Source organism: Pongo abelii, chromosome 21 (assembly GCF_028885655.2).
Source record: "Pongo abelii isolate AG06213 chromosome 21, NHGRI_mPonAbe1-v2.0_pri, whole genome shotgun sequence".
Lineage (NCBI taxonomy): Eukaryota > Metazoa > Chordata > Mammalia > Primates > Hominidae > Pongo > Pongo abelii.
The window spans coordinates 32,764,224-32,786,211 of record NC_072006.2 but is presented as its reverse complement, the minus strand read 5'-3'; the positions used below and the strand labels follow the sequence as shown (position 1 = coordinate 32,786,211).

The window sequence follows — 21,988 nt, the reverse complement described above, 5'->3', positions numbered from 1 at the left end:
GCCTTTTTCCATGGGACACAGTTTAGGACACAGGTTTCTGCCAGCTTCCCTAACCAGGAGGTGGATGCAGAAGGGCCTACATTTCTCAATCCAGAGGAAGTGAGCTGGTTTAAATGAAAGGTCCAGGCCAGGCACAGTGGCTCACACCTGTAGTCCCAGCACTTTGGGAGACCAAGGTGGGAGGATCACTTGAGCCCAGGAGTTCAAGACCAGCCTGGGCAATGTGGCGAAACCCCATCTCTACAAAAAAATTAGCCAGGCATGGTGGTATGCACCTGTAATCCCAGCTACTTGGGAGGCTGAGGCAGAAGGATCACTTGAGCCCAGGAGGCAGAGGTTGCAGTTAGCTAAGATCATGTCACTGCACTCCAGTCTGGGCAACAGAGTGAGACACTGTCTTAACAACAACAACAAGAAGTCTGGCCAGGAGTGGTAGCTCACACCTGTAATCTCAACACTTTTAGAGGCTGAAGTGGGAGGCCAGGAGTTTAAGATGAGCCTGAGCAATATAGCAAGACCCTTGTCTCTACAAATAAATAAATGAATGAAAGTAAATGAAAGTGAATGAAAATAAAGGTAAATGGACCAAAGATCAGTCATGGAGAGTGGGGATTGGTGGGAAGACTGGTGATACCCCAGTACCCAGCCCAAGGGAAGCTTACACCATGGAGCACAAAACAGGGAGTGAAAACAGTGAATCACAGCAGCAAGTGAGTTGCCCAGTGCCTCTTATCTTGGAAGGAAACCTGCCTTACCCAGGGCAGAAAAATCTTTTTCATGCACCAAATTCTAAAAGGAATTTGATAACATAATTATTGTACAAGAGACCTTGAAGATGGTTTCTTTGAAGAATTTTGCAAAAGGTATAATGCAGAGCGTTGTCTCTGGGGATTCTACGTTCACTTAGTGTCATATCATGGTTCTATGCAGAATATTTCTTAGTGGGAAGAAGCCGAGGGCCAGACCATTAAGAAGGCCTTGATGGCAAGGGCAGAGCCTTGGTAGGGTGGGAGTCGCAGTCCAGGACTCTGCAACAGCCCAGCTATCTTGCAGACAGCTCCTTCCTTTCCTCCACTCTGTGCTCCCAGACCCAGGTAAGCAGTGTGGCCTCAGGATCAAGGGACCCTCTCACCCATGCCTCTGAGTGTTCTAAAGAGAGTCAGCCACCTTAACCTCATCAACTCATCAACTGTTACAGCTACCACACAACCAGGTCCCCAGGGGTTCTCAGGAGAATCCCCCAGACCCAGAAAGTCAGGCAAAGCCCTGGTAGAGAGATGAAGACTTTTACAGCAATTTCATAAGCTGTACAATTAAAATAATTTCTAACTTCCCTCCCAAATCCTTTCCCTTCTCAATCCAGCACCAAAACTTCACATATACAAACTGCAGTGGAATAATAGGGACATGTGACCAGGAGAAACAGGATAAATTATTTCACACCAATCTCTCCTGGCAAGGCTAACGAAGATGTTGCAATGCCTGATTTCCATGGAACCCAGGTCCAAGCCCCAAATCCAAAACTGCCTGTGTGTCATATGCCTTCCCCCAAGCTAACCTACCTGAAACCTCAATACAGGGATTCTGGCACTGTAACCCAACCAATCAGGACCAGAAGGCCCAAAGATGGCCACCACACCAACACCTGGCCTTCTGCATAAGAATGCCAGGCCCTGAGGCAGGGAACACTCTGCCTGCCTGAGCCATTGGTCCCCTGGTGATTACTGTCAGGCCTCCACTGGTTACTAATACACATAAATACCCACCACAAACACAAACAAACCATCCTGATCTGATGAAGTGTAATTTTATGTGATGGAATGTATGTGTCATCTAATGCTGCATAACAAATTATTCCCAAAACATAACAGCCTAAAACAATAAACAATTACGTATTATTGTATGTAGTTTCTGTTCTGTGGGTTATAAATTTGGGAGTGGCTTAACTAGGCAGATGTGGTTCTGGATATTTCAGTCAAATTCTCAGCTAGGGCTGCAATTATTGGAAGGTCTGACTGGGACTGAAAGATCTGCTCTCAACATGGCTCACACATGACTATTGGCAGGAGGCTTTTGTTCCTTGCTGGCTATTGATAGGGGACCTTGGTTACTCTCCATGTAGGCCTCTCCATAGAGCTGCTTGGGTGTCCTCACAACATGGCTGCTGGTTTCCCCCAGAGCAAGTGATCTGAGAGGGAGAGCAACGAGGAGGCCACAATGCCTATTATGACCTAGTCTCAGAAGTCACACTATCAGTTCCACCACTTTTACTCATTGGAACTGAGTCACTAACACTAGCTCACACTGGAAGGGAAGGGAATTAGGCTTCACTTCTTGAAGAGAGGGTTACCAAAGAATTTGTGGACATATTTTAACAGAAAATTTTCTAATTCAAATAATTACAAGACCTCTATCAAGAAAACTCTGGCCAGGCATGGCGGCTCATGCCTGTAATCCCAGCACTTTGGGAGGCCAAGGTGGATGGATCACTTGAGGTCAGAAGTTTGAGACCAGCCTGGCCAACATGGTGAAACCTCATCTCTACTAAAAATACAAAAATTAACCAGGTGTAGTCATGCACTTCTGTAATCCCAGCTACTTGGGAGGTTGAGGCAGGAGAATTGCTTGAACCCGGGAGGCGGAGGTTGCAGTTAGCGGAGATTGTACCACTGTACTCCAGCTTGGGTGACAGAGCGAGACTCCGTCTGAAAAGAAAAGAAAAAAAAGAAAGAAGAAAATTAACCATTTATCCAGAGAAATATAACTGGTGTCCTGCTGATATTACCCTAGTTTGGCTACGCATTCCTAACTGGAGAGAAATGGAGCAGATACTGGATTTTATCTGTTGGAAGCTATTTTTATAGGCTGATCCTTTCACTTCTAATAACCTCAACTTCCATTTCTATTTCCTAAGAGCTCCATAGTATACAGAATCACATAAGTAGGAAGACACTTTAGGTGAAGAAGATCAAAGGGGATACCTGGTCTCCCACTGATTTGCACACTCACAGAAACTAGAGGGAGGGGCTGATGCACCAGCCAGTAAGGTGATCTGGGCAGGTTACCAATAGCACTCACTATGCTGGTAACCCTCAGATCAGTAAAGTCACTTCAGATGTGCTCTGAAGTGGATGGGTAGAGACCCACCCAAAGCTGGAGCACCAAGTTCCTCATGCTCAATAACGGACAATAAAAAATAAACCTGCCATGCAGAAAAAGACATGTACGTCTCTTGACCTTGGCAGAAAGTAGAGGAGAAAAAGTCTCCATTGAGAAGTTCTAGCCACAAGGCAGCTCTCACACAGAGGCTCTAAATTCATATGCTACAGTTGACCCTTGAACAACACTGGGGCTAGGAGTGCTGACTCCCCCAGAAGTTAATTAATGATAGCCTGCTGTTGAATGGAAGTTTTACTGATAACATAAAGTCAGTTAACACATATTTTATATGTTACATGTATTAATACTGTATTCTTGCAATAGAATAAGCTAGCTAGGAAAAAATGTTATTAAGAAGATCACGAAGAGGAGAAAATATATTTAATATTCATTAAGCAAAAGTGGATCATCGTAAGCCTTCATCCTTGTCATCTTCATGCTGAGTAGACTGAGGAGGAGGAGGAGGAAGAAAAGGGGTTGGTCTTGCTGGCTTAGGGGTGGCAGAGATGGAAGAAAATAACATATAAGTGGATCTGTGAAGTTCAAACCCATGTTGTTCAAGGGTCAACTGTATCTGTATGTTCCAAAAAACTCATATGAAAATTTTAATTTATTTTTTTTCAAGACTTTCAGGCCAGGCGCAATGGCTCACACCTGTAATCCCAGCACTTTGGAAGGCCAAGACGGGTGGATCACAAGGTCAAGAGGTCGAGACCATCCTGTCCAACATGGTGAAACCCCGTCTCTACCAAAAATTCAAAAATCAGCTGGGTGTGGTGTCTCATGCCTGTAATCCCAGCTACTCGAGAGGCTGAGGCAGGAGAATCGCTTGAACCCGGGAGGCAGAGGTTGTGGTGAGCCGAGATTGTGCCATTGCACTCCAGCCTGGGCAACAAGAGCAAAACCCCATCTCAGAAAAAAAAAAAAAAAAAAAAAAAAAAGTGGCATTAGGTTGATAGTGCCTCCAAAACAGGAAGAAAAAGGCAAATAAACAAAAATAGCACAACAAATAAAATATAAAGCACATAAGATGAAAGAAATAAGCCAAAATATATCAGGAATCAAATAAATGCAAATGCAAATGCAAATGGACTAAACTTGTAGATAGAAGGCAAAGACTATCTGATGGAGATTTTAAAATCCTATAAGCTGTTTCCAAGAGATGCCTTTAAAACTAAGGATAGGGGCCAGGCATGGTGGCTCATGCCTGTAATCCTAGCATTTTGGAGGCTGAGGCAGGTGGATCGCTTGAGCCCAGGAGTTCGAGATCAGCCTGGGCAAAATGGTGATACCCCATTTCTACAAAAAACACAAAAATTAGCCAGTGCATGCCTGTAGTTCCAACTACTCGGAAGGCTGAGATGGAAAAGATCGCTTGAGCCCAGGAGGCAGAGGTTGCAGTGAAGCGAGACCACACCACTGCACTACAGCCTGGGTGACAGAGTGAGGGACCCTGTCTCAAAAACAAAAATAAACAAAACTAAGATAGGAACTTTATCCCTTTTGATTCCTAGGGAATAAAAACTGAAGTATAATTTTCAATGGCAAAATCACCAGGTGTGTGAGTGCCATCAAATATTCTAAGCAGGTTTGTTTATAGAGTGTGAGGATTGCTATTAAAGACAACTGTCTGCGGTGTTGTGCCAGATACTTTATCTTTCAATGTAGTATTAGTTTGAAAAACATGAAGAAAGGCCCAAGGTCATAGTTAGGGTAGATGAGGTATACAGAGCATACAGATAACTCTATCACTGAACCGTGTCTGGAAAATGGGCCATATAAAACCAACCTCCAAATTTGTCTGTGAAGATTCAACAAGTTGATGGAAGTAAGACTGTAACGTGCCAAGCATTATGCTAAGTACTCAATAAATAACAGATATCATCACAGGCATGGATAAGATCTAACATCCTTGGGCTCAGGGGATAAACACAACAGCATCTTGTGCTCTATAATCCTAATCAACCACCAGGCTTCAGAAGCTGCCAGGTCATCACTGCCAAAAAAGACAAGGAATGCTGGGCTAAACCACCTTCCCAACGTGCTTTTCATTCTTCCGTGTCTTTATAAAGAAATGTTGCATATACATGTAACTCACTGCCAAAGAATATTGTAGGGTTTCTTTCCACTTTTGAGAAAAGAGCCCAGGAATTGCTAGAAAGCCTTTTAAATTTTATGAGAATGTTCTCACTCACAAAAGGAGTATAAAGTGCCGCCCTCTTGTGGTAGTTTCATGCAATTTCCTTTCCTGAAGCTCTCCCAAGGCACTGAATAAATAAATAAATTTATTTATTTATTTATTTAATTTTATTTTTGAGATGGAATCTCGCTGTCACCTAGGCTGGAGTGCAGTGGAGCGATCTCGGCTCACTGCAGCCTCCGACTCCCAGGTTCAAGTGATTCTCCTGCCTCAGCCTCCCGAGTAGCTGGGATTACAGGCGCCCACCATCACGCCCGGCTAATTTTAGTATTTTTAGTACAGATGAGGTTTCACCATGTTGGCTAGGCTGGTCTCGAACTCCTAACCTCAAGTGATCCACCCACCTCGGCCTCCCAAAGTGTTGGGATTACAGGCGTGAGCCACCGTGCATGGCCTGGCACTGAAATTTATTTAAATAGCACATTCCACTTCCATAGGTCCCCATTAATGTTGCCAGAGTAAAAACCTTGGGCTAATGTACACCAAAATGACACAGTTAGCCATAGGCTGGGCTAAATGAAAAAGGTCAGATGATATAGTATACGGTTCTTCCCAACGGGCGAACAGTCTTATGGACAGAGAAAAAGAAATAGGCCCCACCTGCCACCTGGCTTTAATGTGGAACCTGGAGCACATCTGGGAAACTCATGGCTCCCACTCAGACCTGCTGTCCCCGCAGGACATTTGCTCAGTGGGAGCTCTGTGAGCAATTTGTCCTGCATATCACCTCCAAATTAATCTCCAAACACTGCTTAATGGAAAAAGCAAGAGTCTCATCAGACCCCAACCACTCATCCTGACTTTCATTCAAGGTTTCTTACATTCTAGATCCTTCAGTCTTTTGTCCAACTACTGATCAGTTTGCATTTTACACCTCTAGCAGGTTCTTCTCTTGTTTCTGGCTTTTGCTTCCACTCTCTTTCTTTCCTCCATCTCTAAATGACCTACACACTCTTCTATGAATACTTAAATCCCTTCTTGCCATGAAGTCTACCTCAGGAACACTGGGCCAGATTGTCTTCCGGTCAGTTTGCATACAACTGTATCTTAGCACCTGATTATATTCAGTCTCCCAGGATTGCAAAGTCTCTGAAGTCAGAGGTCACGGGTTAGTACAGGTTGAGTACCCCTTATCTAAAATGCTTGCAACCAGAAGTCTTTTGGATTTCAAATTCTTTTTCAGATTTTAGAATATTTGCATAATACTTACCAGGTTGAGCATCCCTAATTCAAAAATCCAAAATCTAGAACATATAAGGAGCTCAAACAACTCTTTAAGGAAAAAACATAATAATCCAATTTAAAAATAGGCAAAAGATCTGAATAGACATTTCTCAAAATAAGATATACAGGCCGGGCGTGGTGGCTTATGCCTGTAATCCCATCACTTTAGGAGGCCAAGGCAGGCAGATCACCTGAGATCAGGAGTTTGAGACCAGGTTGGCCAACATGGTGAACCCTGTCTCTACTAAAAATACAAAAATCAGCCAAGAGCGGTGGCTCACACCTGTAATCCCAGCACTTTGGGAGGCTGAGGTGGGCAGATCACGAGATCAGGAGTTTGAGACCAGCCTGGCCAACATGGTGAAACTCCGTCTCTACTAAAAACACAAAAATTAGCTGGGCGTGGTGGCTCACGCCTGTAATCCCAGCACTTTGGGAGGCAGAGGTGGGCAGATCATGAAGTCAGGAGATCAAAACCATCCTGGCTAACACGGAGAAGCCCCATCTCTACTAAAAATACAAAGAATTAGCCGTATGTGGTGGCGGGCGCCTATAGTCCCAGCTATTTGGGAGGCTGAGGCAGGAGAATGGCATGAATCCGGGAGGCGGCGCTTGCAGTGAGCTGAGATCCCACCACTGCACTCCAGCCTGGGTGACAGGGCAAGACTCCATCTCAAAAATAATGATAATAATAATAATAATTAATAATAATAATAATAAAATAAAATAAAAATACAAAAATTAGTCGGGTGTGGTGCCAGACGCCTGTAATCCCAGCTACTCGGGAGGCTGAACCCAGGAAGCGGAGCTTGCAGTGAGCCGAGATCACGCCACTGCACTCCAGCCTAGGCAACAGAGCGAGACTCCATCTCAAAAAAAAAAAAAAAAAAGAAAAGAAAAGAAAATGTGGTATGTACACACAATGGAGTACTATTCAGCCATAAAAAATAAGATCCTGGCCGGGTACAGTGGCTCCCACCTGTAATCCCGATACTTTGAGAGGCCAAGGCAGGCGGATCACCTGAGGTCAGGAGTTCGAGACCAGCCTGGCCAACATGGTAAAACCCCGTCTCTACTAATAATACAAAAATTAGCTGGGCGTGGTGGCACACACCTGTAATCCCAGCTACTCCAGAGGCTGAGGCAGGAGAATCACTTGAACCCAGTAGGCGGAGGTTGCAGTGAGCCAAGATCACACCATTGTACTCCAGCCTGGGTGACAAGAGTGAAACTCCGTCTAAAAAAAAAAAAAAAAAAATCCTGTTGGCCGGGTGTGGTGGCTCACACCTGTAATCCCAGCACTTTGGGAGGCCAAGGTGGGGGGATCATGAGGTCAGGAGTTTGAGACCAGCCTGGCCAATATGGTGAAATTCTGTCTCTACTGAAAATACAAAAATTAGCCAGGTGTGGTGGTGCCCACCTGTAATCCCAGCTACCCAGGCGGATGAGGCAGAAGAATCACTTCAACCCGGGAGGCTTCAAGGAGCCGAGATCACACCACTGCACTCCAGCCTGGGCAACAGAGTGAGACTCCATCTCAAAAAATAAAAATAAAGAAATAAGATCCTGTCGTTTGCAAAGACAAGGATGGAACTGGAGGTCATTAAGTGAAATAAGCCAGGCACAGAAAAACTAACTTCACATGTTCTTACTTATTTGTGGGAGCTAAAATTAAAACAATTGAACTGATGGAGACAGAGAGTAGAATGATGGTTATCAGAGGCTAGGAAGGGTAGTGCAGTGGGGAAAGTGGGGATAGTTAATTGGTCCAAAAATATAGTTAGATGAATAAGATCTAGATAGCACAACAGGGTGACTACAGTCAACAATAATTTAATTGTACAATTTAAAATAACTAATAGAGTATAATTGGAATGTCTGTAACACAAAGGATAGATGCTTGAGGTGACAGATACCTCATTTACCCTGACATGATTATTACAAATTGCATGCTGGTATCAAAATATCTCATGTACTCCATAAATATATACATTTACTATGTACCCACAAAAATTAAAAATAAGAAATTTTTAAAACATAAACCAGGAGTGGTGGCTCACATCTGCAATCCCAGCATTTTGGGAGACCAAGGCAGGCAAATCACTTGAGCTCAATAGTTCAAGACCAGGCGGGACAACATGGCAAAACCCTGTCTCTACAGAAAAAATTAGCCAGGCATGGTGGTGCACATCTGTAGTTCCAGCTACTCAGGAGGCTGAAGTGGGAGGATCGCTTGAGCCCAGGAGGTCGAGGCTGCAGTGAGCTGTGATCGCACCACTGCACTCCAGCCTGGGTGACAGAGTGAGACCCTGTTTCAAAAAAATAAATTAAAAAAAAATAAAGAAAATCCAAAATCTGAGAAGTTCCAATAAATATTTCCTTTGAGCATCATGTCAGCCCTCAAAAAGTTTCAGATTTTAGGGTCAGGTGCGGTGGCTCACACCTGTAATCCCAGCACTTTGGGAAGCCAAAGCAAGTGGATCACCTGAGGTCAGGAGTTCGAGACCAGCCTGACCAATATGGTGAAACCCCATCTCTACTAAAAACAAAAAAAAAATTAGCCAGGCGTGGTGATGGGAGCCTGTAATCCCAGCTACTCGGGAGGCTGAGACAGGCAAATTACTTGAACCCGGGAGGTGGAGGTTGCAGTGAGCCAAAATGGTACCACTGCACTCCAGCCTGGGTGACAGAGCAAGACTCCATGTCAAAAAAAAAAAAAAGTTTCAGATTTTAGAGCATTTCGGATGTCAGATTTTCAGATTAGAGATACTCAACCATTTTACCATTGTTCTCTTCACTTTCCCAGCTCTCCACCCTTGCGCCTTAAGCTCCTCCCTTGCTCCTTAAGATCTCTGCTCAAATGTCCCCTCTTCACTGAGGGCTTCTTTGAGACCATACAACCTTCCCTACACTATGGACTCCTGATGCACTACATACTGATTTGACTTTCTGAAGCCACCAGAACGTAAACTCCATAATGGCAGGAACTTGGCAGAACTTTTACTACTCTATCCCCAGCATTTAAAAAGATACCTGGCTCACGCCTGCAGTCCCAGCACTTTGGGGAGTCTGACATGGGAGGATTGCTCAAGCCCAGGAGTTAGAGGCTGTAGTGAGCTATCCTGCCTCCACTGCACTCCAACCTGGGTGACAGAGTGAGACCTTAATCTCTCCGTGTTGCATTCTAGATAAATTATTTGGCTCTCTCTTCCAGTTCACTAAACTCTCTTCGGCTGTGCCTAATTTGCTACTGAGTTATTTGCATTTCTTTTTAATTTCAGTGGGTTTCTCACTTCTACAAGTACCATGTCTGTTTCTTCCTGTCTTCCAGCTCCCCTGAGCATGGCACAGATGAAGCCCCATGCCTCAAGAACCCAGACCAGCAATCTTTTTCTGTAAAGGGTCAAATTCTTTGTATTTGTACCCAATAGTCTTTTGGATTTTCTAGTCTCTGCGTCTTTTTTTTTTTTTTTTTTTTTTAGATAGTCTCGCTCTTGTCACCAGGCTGGAGTGCAGTGGCGTGATCTCAGCTCACTGCAACCTCCGCCTCCCGGGTTCAAGTGATTCTCCTGCCTCAGCCTCCTGAGTGGCTGGGATTACAGGCATGCACTACCATGCCTGGCTGATTTTTGTATTTTTAGTAGAGACAGGGTTTCACCATGTTGGTCAGGCTGGTCTCGAGCTCCTGAGCTTGTGATCTGCCCACCTCACCCTCCCAAAGTCCTGGGATTACAGGCGTAAGCCAGTGCGCCTGGCTTTTTTTTTTTTTCAAACAACCCTTTAAAAATGTAAAAATCGTTCTTTGCTATTGGCCCTACCAAATAAGCCACAGCCCATGGCTGACAGTTTGCTGGCCCCTGCTATAGAGGTCCCACACTTGACTGGGCACAGTGGCTCACGCCTGTAATCCCAACACTTTGGGAGGCCACAGCGGGTAGATCACTTGAGGTCAGGAGTTCGAGACCAGCCTGGTCAACATGGTGAAACCCCGTTTCTACTAAAAATACAAAAATTAGCCTGGGCACAGTGGCTCACACCTGTAATCGTAGCACTTTGGGAGGCCGAGGCAGGTGGATCACTTGAGGTTGGCAGTTCAAGACCAGCCTGACCAACATGGAGAAACCCCACCTCTACTAAAAATACAAAATTAGCCGGGCGTGGTGGTGTATGCCTGTAATCCCAGCTACTCGGGAGCCTGCGGCAGAAGAATCACTTGAACCTGGGAGGCGGTGGTTGCAGTGAGCCAAGATTGCACCATTGCACTCCAGCCTGGGCAACAAGAGGAAAACTCATCTCAAAAAAAAAAAAAAAAAAAAAAAAAAATTAGCTGGGGGTGGTAGCACATACCTGTAATTCCAGCTACTTGGGAGGCTGAGGCAGGAGAATCACTTGAACTCAGAAGGCAGAAGTTGCAGTGAACCGGTATCACACCACTGCACTCCAGCCTGGGTGACTCAAAAATAAAATAAAATAAAAGTAAAATAAAAATTTAAAAAATAGAGGTCCAGCCAAGCACAGTGGCTCATGCCTGTAATCCCAGCACTGTGGGAGGCCAAGGCGAGCGGATCACCTAAGGTCAGGAGTTTGAAACCAGCCTGGCCAACATGGCGAAACCCCGTCTCTACTAAAAATACAAAAATTAGCCGGTCGTGGTGGTAGAGGCCTGTAATCCCAACTACTTGGGAGGCTGAGGCAGGAGAATCACTTGAACCCAGGAGGCGGAGGTTGTAGTGAGCCAGGATGGCGCCATTGCACTCCAGCCTGGGCGACAGAGCGAGACTCTGTCTCAAAAAAAAAAGAAAAAAAGAAAAAAAAATACAGGTCCCACACTCGACCCAATGTGGTGGTCAGTACAGCACAGGAAACCCAGCACAGCATTGGTGAGGCAAGAGCTAGGATCAAGTCCCCGCTGGTAATGAGTCTAGTCCCCATTATGTGGCAGGCAGGTAATCTCAAAGGTCATGCATGCCTCAGTGAGAGAATCCACGGATGCCAAACAGCATGGAACCACTAGAGACTTGCAGATATTTTGAGCAACTGGCTGGGCAGCATATCTCAGAGGACAGAGTCACAGGCCTAAGGGGCCAGCCCGAAAGCAGCCATGTTACAGCAGAGATTAATGGCTCCCAAGACACAGCACTAGAGCCTGAGCACAAAGACCTGAGACATCGCCCCCTTTTCCCTCCATCTAGGCTATGAGAATGTGCTCATTATCACAGGCGTTTGAACCAGAGCAACTCCATCTTGAATAGGGGCTGGGTAAAATGAGGCTGAGACCTACTGGGCTGCATTCCCAGACAGTTAAGGCATTCTAAGTCACAGGAAGAGACAGGAGGTCAGCACAAGATACAGGTCATAAAGACCTCGCTGATAAAACAGGTTGCAGTAAAGAAACCGGCCAAACCCAACAAAACCAAGACAGCAATGAGAGAGACCTCTGGTCGTCCTTACTGATACACTCCTGTCAGCCCCGTAAAAGTTTACAAATGCCATGGCAACATCAGGAAGTTACCCTATGTGGTCTAAAAAGGGGAGGCGTGAATAATCCACCCCTTGTTTAGCATATCATCAAGAAATAACCATAAATATGGGCAACCAGCAGCCCTCGGGGCTGCTCTCTGTCTATGGAGTAGCCATTTTTTTATTCCTCTACTTTCTTAATAAACTTGCTTTCTCTTTACTCTATGGACTCGCCCTGAATTCTTTCTTGCCCGAGATCCAAGAATACTCTCTTGGGGTCTGGATCGGGACCACTTTTGCCATTTTGAAAAGCGCCAAAGAAGAAAGACAACTCTTAACAAGACTGTTGTACTGACGATTGCAGAAAAGACTGAGATATCAAAAATTGGCAAATTTACACACTGAGCGAATTTTCCAACTTCCAAGAACATTTAATCAGAGTGACAGTAGGGTCCATCTACTGCCACTAGAAGTTGCAAAACAGAATTATGTAACTGTTTTACTGTGTGAAGCTAAACTGTGTTTGGAGATTATGTGTCTACCTCTGTCAGTTAATGGGTGAAGTATTAGAAATGAATCAGGGTAAGTGGGTGTGTTAAAAAATGAGATGTGGCCGGATGTGGTGGCTCACACCTGTAATCCCAGCACTTTGGGAGGCCAAGGCGGGTGGATCACAAGGTTAGGAGATCGAGACCATCCTGGCTAACATGGTGAAACCCTGCTACTAAAAATACAAAAAAAATTAGCTGGGCATGGTGGCGGGCGCCTGTAGTCCCAGCTACTTGGGAGGATAAGGCAGGAGAATGACGTGAACCTGGGAGGCGGAGCTTGCAGTGAGCCGAGATTGCGCCACTGCACTCCAGCCTGGGGGTCAAAGCGAGACTCCATATTTAAAAAAAAAAAAAAAATGAGATGTACAGGCCGGGCGTGGTGGCTCACACCTATAATCCCAGCATTTGGGGAGGCCGAGGAGGGCAGGATAGCTCAAGCCCAGGAGTTTGAGATCAGCCTGGGCAACATGGCAAAACCCTATCTCTACAAAAAAATTAGTCAGGCACGGGGGTGTACACCTGTAGTCCCAGCTACTTGGGAGGCTGAGGCAGGATGATCACTTGAGTCCAGGAAATCAAGGCTGCAATGAGCAAAGATCATGCCACTGCATTCCAGCCTGGGCTACAGGAGACCCTGTCCCAAAAAAAGAAAAAACATGAGGTTTCAGTAGCTTCTATGCAAGGTGATAACTGCAGAGAACTGAGACTCAACTGAAAATAGGTGATATAACATTTTGTTGTGCTATTTATTGATTAAAAGACAAAAGAGCAAGATGAAAGACCACTAATATTTTTTGAGCTCCCACTACATGCCAGGTACCACACCATTGTCACACCTGGCCCACAGGAGATCTTCAATAAATGCTTGTTAAAGGGATGAATGAAACCCCAACCTTCATTCTGCACAGGAAATGAAAGCTCAGGAAGATTCAGTGATTAAGATCACATTGTAAGTACTGGCAGAGCTGGGGCTTGAACCCAGGTGAGCTGACCGATTCAAATTTACTGCTGCTTAACAAATCACCCTTACATTTAGTGGCTGAAAACCACAATGTACTATTTGTCACAATCAGGGTAGACAAGATGCAGATGGTGGTTCTGCTGGTCTTGTTTGGGGGCCTTACATGGCTGCACTCAGATGGTGACAGGGGCTGGGACACACAGGATGGCTTCACCCACACATCTATCTTGGCCATTTTTGGAAACTAACTACCATAGGTGATATTTCATGACCCTGTGAGCACCCACAAATAGCACCTGATTGGATATTCTGCCTTAGAAAGATCATTCTGGCAGTAGAAAGTGCCTTGAAGGGGGAACCAAAGGTTTTGTAAAAAGTCTACTTTGGTGGTGAAGACCTGAGTTTAGACAGGAGCAGTGCACCCAGCAAACAGTCCAAGGGGAAGGCAAAGATGGTCTACTCCACCACAGGTTGCAGAGATGCCCACTGGATAACTGGATAACAGTGTCAAGGATAACAGGAATCCTGTGTTATCCCACTGGAGTCAGATTACAAGTATCAGGGTGAGATATTTTATTGAAGGGATGGAGATGAGAAAACCGAAGGAAACCTTTTAGTGTTCATACCACATCCATATCTGATCACAAGCATTGGTTATCTCACCAGCAGAAGCACTTTTCTTCAGCCATCTCTCTAAGTCAGCAAACTACTTCATGACAGCTCCTTTGTAACCAGAGGACCCAAATTTTTCCAGAGTACCACTGGTTACCTTTTGGCTCATTGATTGACCCTCAAGTTTTTTATATTCTGACTTAACACACAAAAATGTGTTTATATAGTTACATATATATGTATATATGAAAAATATTTGTGTACATATTTCTATATATGTATGTAGAGCTGAGACAAAAGTTTTACAATGAACAGCACCTTACTCTATGCAACACACTCTTATTTCTATTCGCTTTAATCCTTTTTCTTTTTTTTTTTTGACAGAGCCTTGCTCTGTTGCCCAGGCTGGAGTGCAGCCGCGCGATCTCGGCTAACTGCAGCCTCTGCCTCCCGGGTTCAAGCGATTCTCCTTCCTCAGCCTCCCGAGTATCTGGGATTACAGGCGTGCTCCACCACGTCCAGCTAATTATTTTTTGGTAGAGACAGGGTTTCACCATGTTGGCCAGGCTGGTCTCGAACTCCTGATCTTAAGTGATCCGCCTGCCTCGGCCTCCTAAAGTGCTGGATTATAGCCCACCCAATCCTATTTTTTTAAATGCTGTCCATTAATGCACTCTGACTTCTTGCTTGAAAACCCCTGGTTTAGTGGATAAGCACCTGTAACTCCAGGAAGATTCAGGATTAAGGGCAGAAATAATGAAGTAAATTGAAGTCTTAGCATTAGTATTTTCCATTACATTTTGGAATCGTCTAATTTGATGTATTCATGACGGTTAAAATAATTTAACATGCTAATGTATGGATTAACTTGGCAATTCCATTTTAAAATATTAAATGGAATAACGATTCTGACTAGTAAGTCGACATGCGTAACAGAATTCAACCACATCTGTAAACCATATTGAAATTATGAGAGTAAGATTTACCAACCATATTTCTTAGGTTTGACATATTAGATTTGTGAGTGAACTATGTACTTGGATTTTGTCAAGTAACCCAATCGCTTAACAAAATAACAATTAAATGTATAAATGCAGTTTATAGCTATACAGCATTTTTAAAAATCCCCTTCGAATGACTCTTTAAAATATACCAGGGGATACGCTACTTAAGTATAACTAGGTTTTGGATTTATAACGTTAATATTAATTATTAAAGCAAAACTCATTTCTAAAGAGTCGCCTGAGTGCCCAAAAGACGCCCTCAAGGATAGGGAAGCAGCTCCGATTCACTCAGCGATCACCAGCGCCCAGAATTCAGGGCCGCTCAAAAGGAGGAGCAACACGTGGCCCAGCAAAAGGAGCTGGGTCCCGTGCAGCACAGCAACAAGAAACTGGCCTAGGAAGACGCTGGAGCGTCTTTCTTTCGCACGTCACTGCCTGCCACCGTCATTTAAAAAAATAACAAATAAAATTAGTAGTACGAAGAAAACTGCGCGAGCTACGTTCGCAGCAGGGTCTGCGCCAGAGCGCGCCAGGCACCGCTCCCGTAACGGGTGGGAGGAAAGGATGCACCGCCCACCCGGCGCCGAGGAGGCTCGTCCCCGAGTAGGGGACGGGAACGGCTGGGTCCCGGGGACGTGGGGCGCAGGGTCTGAGGCCACGGACGAAGCGGGAAGCCGGCTAGGCAGCGGTCTCGGTCTGGGATGGACGCCGCGCCCCATGCGGACCTCCCGCCCCGACTTCACCCAGCTCTGCTGCCCGTAACTTATATGACAAGAACATCAGGAACCGGACTATCAGCCCGAAAGGGCCTTCCCAAGTCGTTTCGCCGCCTGCAATGCCCGACCGGGGGCCGCGCGTCCACGGCAACCGCGCCCGCCCGCGCAGCTGCATAGGCCAGAAAAGGCCTGCTCGCCCGCGCTCGGCGCCACCCAGCCCGCGCTCCGGGCGATACCACCCCGGGCGGCCCCTCCAAAGGCCGGAGATGGTGTCGTCCCCGGTCTCCGATTGGTCGGCGGGGCGGGGGCGTGGCCTCTGGAGCCTGGTTCCGCGCGCCGGAGCGCGCTAGCCGCATTGCGAGCCGAACCCGGGAGCGGGCGCCATGGTGAGAAGTGGTTGTGGGGCGCGGGCGACGCGACGGTGGGGGTTTCGACCTGGGTTGGGGCCGCAGACAGAGCCCGGGCCTGGGCCTGGGCCTGCGCCTGCCCTGGGAGCGGGTTCCGGCAGACGCTGAGGTTGCGTTGACGCTCGCGCCCCGGCTCCCGTTCCAGGTGCTGTTGCACGTGCTGTTTGAGCATGCTGTCGGCTACGCGCTGCTGGCGCTGAAGGAAGTGGAGGAGATCAGTCTGCTGCAGCCGCAGGTGGGTGAGATCCGTGGGCTCCTTTGGCGGCCCCGCAGACCCTCATCGCGCAGGTCCCAGCATGCACCGCGCGCTCCCACGTGGCCGGCCGAGCGGTTCGGGGCGGGGGGGCAGGCCTGGAAAGCTCTAGATCCGGGGGTCTTTACCTTGATTCATGGGTAGAGTCGCTCTAGCAATTAGAAATAAGCCTCCCGGACTCCGTCCCCGAACGATTAAAGCAGAAGCTGGGATGTGGGGCCCAGGTATCAGCATATTTTAAGAGCTTCCAAGGCTGACAACCGCTGCTTTACTGCGCCGCAGAGGCAGGAGGGAGGGAAGGAAACCGCTCAGCCTCTTTCTCCCCCCAGGTGGAGGAGTCCGTGCTCAACCTGGGCAAATTCCACAACATCGTTCGTCTGGTGGCCTTTTGTCCCTTTGCGTCATCCCAGGTTGCCTTGGAAAATGCCAACGCCGTGTCTGAAGGTAAGTCGGCCACCGCCAAGCATCACAGAGAGATGTGGTTCCTTTCGATATCCTCTCGGGCAGCTTGTGATAGTATTTGCCGTCCTTGGCTGGCTCTGAGTCTGATAGGTGTGAGGCAGTATTTGAGACATACAATGTGTAATTTGAAATAATTGTCTTCACAGAGCTCAAGGTCTGGGAACTGTGCTAGACCAAACTGTTTAAAGCAGACGATGTGGGATGTGTGTTACGTTTCCTTGTGGGCACTGTAGTGGCAAATTATTTTTTATTTTTATTTTTTTTGAGATGGAGTCTGTCCCCCAGGCTGGAGTGCAGTGGCAAGATCTGGGCTCACTGCAACCTCTGCCTCTCTGGTTCAGGCGATTCTCCTGCCTCAGCCTCCCGAGTAACTGGGATTACAGGCCTGTGCCAGCCACCATGCCCGGCTAATTTTGTATTTTTGGTAGAGACGGGGTTTCACCATGTTGGCCAAGGCTAGTCTCGATCTCCTGACCTCGTGATCCGCCCGCCTCGGCCTCCCAAGTTGCTGAGATTACAGGCACTAGCGACCGTGCCCGGCTCGACAACGGGGGGGTTTCTTAAAGGGGGTTGGCTTAACAGCTACTTGTGCCCGAGTTTTTGCCTAAACACAATCAAGTGTCTGGTTCTCTGCTTTCTGTTTGATTGGAAAGGGCAGTTGGATAAACACAGGCTGAGAAAAAAAGGTTGGGTTCCAGAAGGCAAATTCTACTAAATACTCGAGGGTGTGTTAACAAGCTATTATTTATTGCACACTTGTGCTATCAGACCTGAATGCAATTGTTCCCATGGCTGGGCCAGGCTTTGCAGTGATGACTTGCGAATCAAATCTGTCAATCCGCTGAGTGCAGTCACTGATGTCTCCATGTCTCTGAGCAATGCCTGATGGGGAGGGATCTAGGCATGCCATCCCAGCATGCTCTGTGGGACCAGGGTAGTCAGCTGAGGGGATGTTAGAGTTGATCATCCTTCAGCCTGTTAGTGGGAACTGTGTTCTTTCCCCTGAGGGGTTGTTCATGAGGACCTCCGCCTGCTCTTGGAGACGCACCTGCCGTCCAAAAAGAAGAAAGTACTCTTGGGAGTTGGGGATCCCAAGATTGGTGCCGCGATACAGGAGGAGTTAGGGTACAACTGCCAGACTGGAGGCGTCATAGCTGAGATCCTGCGAGGTGAGACCATCATCTGTTATATTCCTGTTATCCTGGACATTTTGGGGGAGGAGGTTCTGGGAACTTGGGTGTTTGTTGTGACTTCTGGGAAGGCCTCGGGCTTGGCCGGTGCCCATGGGTGCGGGAGCTAGCTCAGAGCCCCTTGTTGCTCACCGTCTTGCCCTCTTCTTAGGAGTTCGTCTGCACTTCCACAATCTGGTGAAGGGTCTGACCGATCTGTCAGCTTGTAAAGCACAGCTGGGGCTGGGACACAGCTATTCCCGTGCCAAAGTTAAGTTTAATGTGAACCGTGTGGACAATATGATCATCCAGTCCATTAGCCTCCTGGACCAGCTGGATAAGGACATCAATACCTTCTCTATGCGTGTCAGGTAAAGTGCAGGGGCCACCCGTAATACTGGAGCCTTTGGTCTGTAGTTTAGTTAATTTTGAGTCTTGATGAGGACTGACCATCCTGTGGGTAGAACCATGTGGGCTGGGGCTGGGTCTAGGCCTCCTGGTGCTTACCACAGGCTGTGTTCTTACACTGACTGTATAGAAAGAGGAGGTAGAGTAAACCTACCCCATATACACCTCAGCTCAGGCCCTGTGCCTGGTCTGTATTGTGAATGGGGGAACACAGAATTGAGGAAGATTTGGATCTTTGTCCCTTTTCCTCCAGGCAGAGTAGGTGTGGAGAGGGCAAGGCTGTAGCTCTGTGGTTTTTGATGAAGCAGCTGGGCCAGGGAGTGACTGTGGCTCTTTGCAGGGAGTGGTACGGGTATCACTTTCCGGAGCTGGTGAAGATCATCAACGACAATGCCACATACTGCCGTCTCGCCCAGTTTATTGGAAACCGAAGGGAACTGAATGAGGACAAGCTGGAGAAGCTGGAGGAGCTAACAATGGATGGGGCCAAGGCTAAGGCTATTCTGGATGCCTCACGGTCCTCCATGGGTCAGTGCAGAGCCTGGCAGCCTGCATAAGGTATGGGGCTCTAAATATCTGGCGTCTTGCATTCACACTTGGTTTTTCCTAGGCATGGACATATCTGCCATTGACTTGATAAACATCGAGAGCTTCTCCAGTCGTGTGGTGTCTTTATCTGAATACCGCCAGAGCCTACACACTTACCTGCGCTCCAAGATGAGCCAAGTAGCCCCCAGCCTGTCAGCCCTAATTGGGGAAGCGGTGCGTCACAGGGGATACAAAAATGGGAGAATAAGGACTGTTGCCATGTGTACCTGCACTGTATTTCGTGACCCACCATGTCTTCCCTAGTTGTGCTTGGTGGGGAGCAGGGCTGTCATGCAACTGGCAGGTTAGCAGTTTATTTCTCTGACTGTTTCCTTGACTCTCTCTCCAGGTAGGTGCACGTCTCATCGCACATGCTGGCAGCCTCACCAACCTGGCCAAGTATCCAGCATCCACAGTGCAGATCCTTGGGGCTGAAAAGGCCCTGTTCAGGTACCAGTGAGGGCACCTGCCCACAATCAGGTGCCACTTCTGGTGCCCACTGCTTGTTGGGGGATCACGGTGATGGCTGACCAGGGCTCCCTGACCTATACAGGCCTCTGCTATGGGGGTGATGGCCAGTCCTGGTGTCTGAGTGATTCCCAGGGCCCAGCAAAGGGACCAAGTCTCCAGGTCAGCGACATTGGATGCCTTCCCTCTGCCTCTGGGAGCTATGGGTTGGCATGCATTGGGGTAGAGATCCAATCTGGCCTGAGGCTCACTCAGGACTTCGGGGTGAGAGGAGGGGAGGAGCTGAGCTGCCTTGGCTAATGGGGTTGAAATTTCTGATCTTAAACTCTCCACTGAATATTCTCTCAGAGCCCTGAAGACAAGGGGTAACACTCCAAAATATGGACTCATTTTCCACTCCACCTTCATTGGCCGAGCAGCTGCCAAGAACAAAGGCCGCATCTCCCGATACCTGGCAAACAAATGCAGTATTGCCTCACGAATCGATTGCTTCTCTGGTATGGGTGGGGGGTGCTGGCAGGTGTGAGAAGGGGCTGGGTGGCTGGGTGGATGGGTGGGGAGGCTTGCAACCATAGCTTCCACAATGATGGCAATATTTTTCGTCAACAGCAGTTCACCTAGTGAGTGTTGAGACTATGGGTCTGAGTGAAGCTGAGGGTAGAGGGAACACAGGGTTGGAGTAGTTTGTCTCTTTGGGCTGACAGGCTTTGTCACCCACACACACATCCAGAGGTGCCCACGAGTGTATTTGGCGAGAAGCTTCGAGAACAAGTTGAAGAGCGACTGTCCTTCTATGAGACTGGAGAGATACCACGAAAGAATCTGGATGTCATGAAGGAAGCAATGGTTCAGGTCAGTTGGGCTTTGCTGGGTGTGGAGTGGCATAGCTAGCTGTTGGAGGTGATGAACTGTCTGAGCCTGACCTTGTAGAATGGAGGCAAAAAAACTGATTTAATGAGCCTGATCCAATAAAGCCAGAAAGGAGTCCTCAGAGCACCAGAGGTCTTCAGGCCCTTTTAGCACTTTTCTTTGACCAGGCAGAGGAAGCGGCTGCTGAGATTACTAGGAAGCTGGAGAAACAGGAGAAGAAACGCTTAAAGAAGGAAAAGAAACGGCTGGCTGCACTTGCCCTTGCATCTTCAGAAAACAGCAGTAGTACTCCAGAGGAGTGTGAGGTCAGTAGGCAGCACGGCTCCGGCAGAGATCCTAGGTTGTAGGATTTTCAACAGCAGAACAAAGGATGTGCTGCATAAGCTGTGGTCTTGAGTCCAGGCTCTTGGACTGAAACAAGGACCTGAAACATCTAAAACTACCTCTTGATTCTATAGGAAGGAGATAGGTGCTGAACTTGCTCAAGAGCCCAGAGAGCTGGTTGTAGCTCACACCCATTCCCTGGGCATGTGTGTTCTGTCCTCGGCTGCCTCCCAGGAGTCCTCAACCTGGGGTAGTGTAAATTCCTGCTCTGCTTATTATCAGACGTGTGTCCGGAGGTGGTAGTGTTTCACAGTGGGGATGGGGGCAGGGAGGTCCCCAATGTGCTAAGCTACGTTATCCCTGAGATTTTCATTTAGCACCCAGTTTCTTAAACAGTGTTTCAGGGCCCTGCCTGGAACTTGGCATGATGGTTCTGTTGCGACCAACATAGTGGGTGTTTCTTAAGGTTTTTTTTTTCAATGGGCTGAGGTAATTTCTCATTACATGTTTTCCTTCTAATTTGGGACGGCCTTTGGGGTGGATTTCTAAAGTTATACCCACACAATTAAACTATCCCAGAAACACTGGGCAATGTTAACTACACAGGTTCCCCTGCCTTGGCTACTTAATTGCTGAAGATGTAATGAGCACTGTTCTCACAGCCTGTTCCCCTGTCCTTCCCTTTAGGAGACGAGTGAAAAACCCAAAAAGAAGAAAAAGCAAAAGCCCCAGGAGGTTCCTCAGGAGAATGGAATGGAAGACCCATCTATCTCTTTTTCCAAACCCAAGAAAAAGAAATCTTTTTCCAAGGAGGAGTTGATGAGTAGCGATCCTGAAGAGACCGCTGGCAGCACCAGTATTCCCAAGAAAAAGAAGTCTTCACCCAAGGAGGAAACAGTTAATGACCCTGAAGAGGCAGGCCACAGAAGTGGCTCCAAGAAAAAGAGGAAATTCTCCAAAGAGGAGCCGGTCAGCAGTGGGCCTGAAGAGGCGGCTGGCAAGAGCAGCTCCAAGAAGAAGAAAAAGTTCCATAAAGCATCCCAGGAAGATTAGAATGCAAATGGACATTCTCTGGGAGGTGGGGCATACCATAGCCCAAGGTGACATTTCCCACCCTGTGCCGTGTTCCCCAATAAAAACAAATTCACAAAA

The 21,988-nt window shown here is 47.3% G+C and overlaps 1 protein-coding gene and 5 non-coding genes across 8 annotated transcripts; all 6 read left to right on the top strand.

Annotated features, from left to right (window-relative positions):
* Positions 1–16,144: 16,144 nt before the first annotated feature.
* NOP56 (NOP56 ribonucleoprotein) lies at positions 16,145–21,988 on the top strand. 3 transcript variants are annotated; one of them, XR_008516791.1, is made up of 13 exons: positions 16,145–16,273; positions 16,440–16,529; positions 16,877–16,991; positions 18,017–18,178; positions 18,351–18,549; positions 18,927–19,114; positions 19,197–19,348; positions 19,524–19,624; positions 19,991–20,139; positions 20,373–20,494; positions 20,680–20,817; positions 20,971–21,086; positions 21,524–21,601. XR_008516791.1 is itself a non-coding variant. In XM_063720429.1 (12 exons), the coding sequence occupies exons 1-12, from the start codon at positions 16,271–16,273 to the stop codon at positions 20,986–20,988; spliced, it is 1,437 nt and encodes a 478-aa protein (XP_063576499.1). In that variant the 5' UTR covers positions 16,145–16,270; the 3' UTR covers positions 20,989–21,988.
* LOC112130412 (small nucleolar RNA SNORD110) lies at positions 17,814–17,888 on the top strand. The gene has a single exon (XR_002912684.1). It is a non-coding gene; the product is annotated as a small nucleolar RNA SNORD110 (small nucleolar RNA).
* LOC112130403 (small nucleolar RNA SNORA51) lies at positions 18,669–18,800 on the top strand. Its single transcript, XR_002912675.1, has one exon. It is a non-coding gene; the product is annotated as a small nucleolar RNA SNORA51 (small nucleolar RNA).
* Positions 19,687–19,772, top strand: LOC112130411 (small nucleolar RNA SNORD86). Its single transcript, XR_002912683.1, has one exon. It is a non-coding gene; the product is annotated as a small nucleolar RNA SNORD86 (small nucleolar RNA).
* On the top strand, positions 20,221–20,291 carry LOC112130400 (small nucleolar RNA SNORD56). The gene has a single exon (XR_002912672.1). It is a non-coding gene; the product is annotated as a small nucleolar RNA SNORD56 (small nucleolar RNA).
* LOC112130399 (small nucleolar RNA SNORD57) lies at positions 20,538–20,609 on the top strand. The gene has a single exon (XR_002912671.1). It is a non-coding gene; the product is annotated as a small nucleolar RNA SNORD57 (small nucleolar RNA).

What these genes read in the sequence shown, in the direction of transcription:
- NOP56 (XM_063720429.1), top strand. An exon ending in TCAGTCTGCTGCAGCCGCAG is followed by an intron (nt 16,530 to 16,876) that starts GTGGGTGAGATC and finishes TTCTCCCCCCAG; the next exon opens with GTGGAGGAGTCCGTGCTCAA. An exon ending in GCTGAAAAGGCCCTGTTCAG is followed by an intron (nt 19,625 to 19,990) that starts GTACCAGTGAGG and finishes ATATTCTCTCAG; the next exon opens with AGCCCTGAAGACAAGGGGTA.